Raw genomic sequence first — 5,189 nt, 5'->3', positions numbered from 1 at the left:
TTAAAAAATATAAGGTTCAGGAACCAGAGACTGAAGCCCTAAATAGGTGACCGTAGGCAAGTTTTAACCTTTCTGTACTTCAGTTTTTGCATCGATAAAGGTGAAAGAACAGAACTTAACTCAGAGCACTGTGTGATTAAATGCTTTACTCACTTATTCTCAGAACAGCACCAGTGCACAGTAAATACCCAGTAGACGTGAGCTATTGTGATTATTGCTACTTTTTGCATGGATCTCCCCCTCTCCCTCCATTCTCCCTGTAATAATGCTAATCCAGGCACTTTTAGTTCTTGGTTGGGCATTAAACTGATTCTTTTAAAGAAATATTATTTATTTATTTATTTTTGGCTGTGCTGGATCTTCATTGCTGTGTGCAGCTTTCTCCAGTTGCAGCAAGCAGGAGCTACTCTTTTTTGCAGTGCTTGGACTTCTCATTGTGGTGGCTTCTCCAGTTCCAGAGCACAGGCTCTAGGCCCATAGATTTTAGTAGCTACAGCACACAGGCTTCAGTAGTTGTGGTGCATGGGCTTAGTTGTCCCACAACATGTGGAATCTTCCTAGTCCAGGGATCAAACTCATGTCCCTTTCTTTGGCAGATGGATTCTCGACCAGTGGCCCATGGGGGAAGTCCTGAAGTAGTTCTTAATTGATCTCCTCATCCTCAGGATCTTCTCAGTCCAATTCAGCTTACATCCTGTGACCAGATTAATCTGACAGATGGCAAATATTTTTATTCTCGTGCTCAAAAGGATTTAAATTGGAAAATAAGGTCTTTATCCTCTTTGTTTGGCATAGCAGATTCCCTTCTGTTTTCCACTCTTAGCTGCACTACCCTCTTTCAGGAACCTTCCAGCCCAGCCATGATGAGTGGTTTACTTTTCTCCATTTATGTTTGCAATTGCCCACTTCCTTGCCTCTGCTTATGGTGGACCATCTGGTGGATCACCTTCCTGTTCACACTCTTCACTGTGTGGCCAAGTCTTCCTTTCCTTTGAAGATTTGTTCACAAGACTCTAACCATGGAGACTTCTTTTACCGGATCATGTCCCTGGCCCCACAGGAAGTAATGTGCCCTCCTTTTACCTTCCATAGAAACTTATCTGTGTAATTCTGAGAATTCTTTTTAGCTTTCTGCTATATTTTTGTAGTACTTAAGTACCTTTATTCTTCATAAATTCAGAGTAAATTTATACTTGATACAGCTCTACATTCTTCTCACATCTACACAGTGCCTCACTTATAGCCACTGGTCAGCACCTAGTCCCTGGGTCTGTGGGCTAGTCAGCACTCAGTATATCTTAAAAATATCTTACATGACTTGAAAAAATAAAGAAAATATTTATTCTTTATTACCAGCCAACATTATTTATTATTCGTGGTAAAGGCTGACTCTTTCCAGTAAGAGTTGCATTTGAACTCAGAAACCACAGCATGTAGGAGTCAACATTAACCTTAGAGGGAGTGGTCCAACCCACTATGGGAAAACTAAGGCCAGAGGAAGACAGCAACTAATCCAAAATTCAGACCAAGCTGTAAATAGCTAAGTATCTCCGTAGCAGAGGCTTCTGTTAAGTTCTGTACTCTTGGACTAACATGTTTTCTTTTTGATTGTTCTAAAATAATCTCTTTGTGGTGTAAGAGTAGTAATCAGAGAGTTCATATAAAGTTTCTTTCAAACTCTAAAACAATTTCCAAATGGAGTAATTATTCATCATTTATGAAGAGGTTATAATTAGCATAGTGGCACATCTTGAAGAATGAAACAATTTAGACTGCTGAATATTTGTGATACTCTTAAATATAAGAAGCATTGGAAACACTAGAAGCAATGAAAATTATTAGTGTACATGGGTGCTTCTTGATGACAATAGCCAACTCAAACTTCTCATGTAGGACTGGTTATTTGCATATTGCCTTTCCTTCCCTCAGGGCTTCCCTGCTAGCTCAGTTGGTAAAGAATCTGCCTGCAATGCAGGAGACCCAGGCTCGATTCCTGGGTCAAGAAGATCTGTTGGAGAAGGGACAGGCTACCCACTCCAGTATTCTTGGGCTTTCCTTATGGCTCAGCTAGTAACGAATCTGCCTGCAATGTGGGAGACCTGAGTTCAATTCCTGGGTTGGGAAGATCCCCTGGTGAAGGGAAAGGCTACCCACTACAGTATTCTGGCCTGGAGAATTTCAGTCCTTGGGTTTGCAAAGAATTGGACAGGACAAAGCTAGTGGAGGTGATGGAATTCCAGTTGAGCTGTTTCAAATCCTGAAAGATGATGCTGTGAAAGTGCTGCACTCTATATGCCAGCAAATTTGGAAAACTCAGCAGTGGCCACAGGACTGGAAAAGGTCAGTTTTCATTCCAATCCCAAAGAAAGGCAATGCCAAAGAATGCTCAAACTACCGCACAATTGCACTCATCTCACATGCTAGTAAAGTAATGCTCAAAATTCTCCAAGCCAGGCTTCAGCAATATGCGAACTGTGAACTTCCAGATGCTGAAGCTGGTTTTAGAAAAGGCAGAGGAACCAGAGATCAAATTGGCAACATTGGTTGGATCATCAAAAAAGCAAGAGAGTTCCAGAAAAACATCTTTATTGACTTTATTGACTATGCCAAAGCCTTTGACTGTGTGGATCACAATAAACTGTGGAAAATTCTGAAAGAGATGGGAATACAGACCACCTGACCTGCCTCTTGAGAAATCTGTATGCAGGTCAGGAAGCAACAGTTAGAACTGGACATGGAACAACAGACTGGTTCCAAATAGGAAAAGGAATATGTCAAGGCTGTATATTGTCACCCTGCTTATTTAATTTCTATGCAGAGTACATCATGAGAAACGCTGGACTGGAGGAACACAAGCTGGAATCAAGATTGCCAGAAGAAATATCAATAACCTCAGATATGCAGGTGATACCACCCTATGGCAGAAAGTGAAGAGGAACTAAAAAGCCTCTTGATGAAAGTAAAAGAGGAGAGTGAAAACGTTGGCTTAAAGCTCAACATTCAGAAAACGAAGATCATGGCATCCAGCCCCATCACTTCGTGGGAAATAGATGGGGAAACAGTGGAAAGAGTGTCAGACTTTATTTTGGGGGGCTCCAAAATCACTGCAGGTGGTGGTTGCAGCCATGAAATTAAAAGACGCTTACTCCTTGGAAGAAAAGTTATGAGCAGCCTAGATAGCATATTCAAAAGCAGAGACATTACTTTGCCGACTAAGGTCTGTCTAGTCAAGGCTATGGTTTTTCCAGTGGTCATGTATGGATATGAGAGTTGGACTGTGAAGAAGGCTGAGCACTGAAGAATTGATGCTTTTGAACTGTGGTGTTGGAGAAGACTCTTGAGAGTCCCTTGGACTGCAAGGAGATCCAACTAGTCCATCCTAAAGGAGATCAGCCCTGGGATTTCTTTGGAAGGACTGATGCTAAAGCTGAAACTCCAGTACTTTAGCCACCTCATGCGAAGAGTTGACTCATTGGAAAAGACTCTGATGCTGGAAGGGATTGGGGACAGGAGGAGAAGGGGACGACAGAGGATGAGATGGCTGGATGGCATCACGGACTCCATGGACGTGAGTCTGGGTCAACTCCGGCAGTTGATGATGGACAGGGAGGCCTGGCGTGCTGCGATTCATGGGGTCGCAAAGAGTTGGACACGACTGAGCGACTGAAATGAACTGAACTGAACTGAACTGAGCGATTTTTGCTTTCACTTTTCCTTCCCTCTATTACAAAGTGATTGTTTTTTCCCTCTTTCTTCAAATTTCACTCAGAGAATGACTTTGCTCATCTGTAAAATGTAGATTATAATGTTAACTTCATTGGATCCAGGAAAATTTATAGAATGTATATGAAGTACCTAATGTGAAGCAAGTACTTAGTTACTATGAGTCCCCATCTCTTCTTTGTCACCCTCCTTGAGATAACAGATGCATAGAAATTATGCCCAAATTAGAACATGTCAAATCTTCCTAATACTTTCTGGCTGAGCTCACAGAGAGCCTTAGAATGACTTTTAGCACTCACTCCAAGCTGCTACTATCAATCAGATAGAGTTCACATATGAGGTAAGACTTATTTGTCATCCTGTCTTGGATAAATGAGAGACGGTTTTTTTCCCCCATTTCTAAATGTGGTTCTGCTACATCTATCTGCTTAGTTCCCGTACCATATCAGTCTAGCACTTTGCCTTCTGACTTTGTTTTAGAACAGGGCCTACCCACATTCTACCTTGATTTCTGTTTCTTTTCCTGTATTCTAAAATGGTTCTGAGAAACCAAAGGTGTCACTCACTATGGCTTGCATATGCAAAGTTATTCTATCCTGAGTTGATTGGAATACTTTGTTACCTTGGTTATTCCTCCATTTTAGCAAAATAAATATGTGTTTCCCATTTGTTTTAGGAAAAAAAAAATGTATATATATTTATATACAGGACTCTGCAAGGGTGCTAGATGCCGAATTGCTAGAGGCCAGCAGCTGTAGTTGCAACCATTTTATGTTCAACCTCAGGATATTTCCCTTGGCCAAAAACGCAGTAAGTCGTCTGAGAGCTGAAAGCATTCAGCAAGCAGTGGCAAGGCAGATCCACCAGAAGCAGGCACCTGATTTCCATGACAAATTTGGTAATGCCATATTAGCTAGTGGAGCCGCTTTCTGTGTTGCTGTATGGGTATATACGGCAACACAAATTGGAATAGAGTGGAACCCATTGCCTGTTGTCAGAGTCATCCCAAAGGAATGGAGAGAACAGTAATCATCCTAGCTGGTTTAATACTGAATTGTTTCAAAATCAACTCATAATTAATTCCAAGTAAAAGTACTATGTACCCACTAAAATATGGCATGTTTGAAGAAATAAAGTATACTTGAAACCTTAAAAATATATATATATATATACATATATACACACATATATGGAATATTTTAGTCTGAAACTTATTCTTTTGAAAGTTTCAAGACCAGACTAAAAAAGAAAAAAATCTTAGAATCTGAATGTTATATTAGGTAGACAAGTCTCTAAAGATCAGAGAAATCCTAGTTTGAACATATTCTGTTTCTAGATTTCCAAAAATCTTGGAGTAATTTCTAGTCCTTAACTGTGTAATCATTAAAACCAGAATAAAGCTCTCTCCTTGTTATGAAGATTTAGAATAATTCATGAACAGTGCTCACTGAACAGAGGCTGTCACT

At 40.5% G+C, this 5,189-nt stretch overlaps 1 protein-coding gene across 1 annotated transcript; it reads left to right on the top strand.

The window, feature by feature from the left end:
- The first annotated feature begins 4,455 nt into the window (after positions 1-4,455).
- LOC101111228 (cytochrome c oxidase subunit 7B, mitochondrial-like) lies at positions 4,456-4,879 on the top strand. The gene has a single exon (XM_042233721.2). It carries the CDS (start codon positions 4,495-4,497, stop codon positions 4,750-4,752), a length of 258 nt encoding a protein of 85 aa, XP_042089655.1. The 5' UTR covers positions 4,456-4,494; the 3' UTR covers positions 4,753-4,879.
- The last annotated feature ends 310 nt before the right edge of the window (positions 4,880-5,189 follow it).

This window comes from Ovis aries, chromosome 16 (genome assembly GCF_016772045.2).
Source record: "Ovis aries strain OAR_USU_Benz2616 breed Rambouillet chromosome 16, ARS-UI_Ramb_v3.0, whole genome shotgun sequence".
Taxonomy (NCBI): Eukaryota; Metazoa; Chordata; class Mammalia; order Artiodactyla; family Bovidae; genus Ovis; species Ovis aries.
The sequence above is the reverse complement of the archived record's forward strand: the minus strand, read 5'-3'. Positions and strand labels throughout refer to the sequence as shown.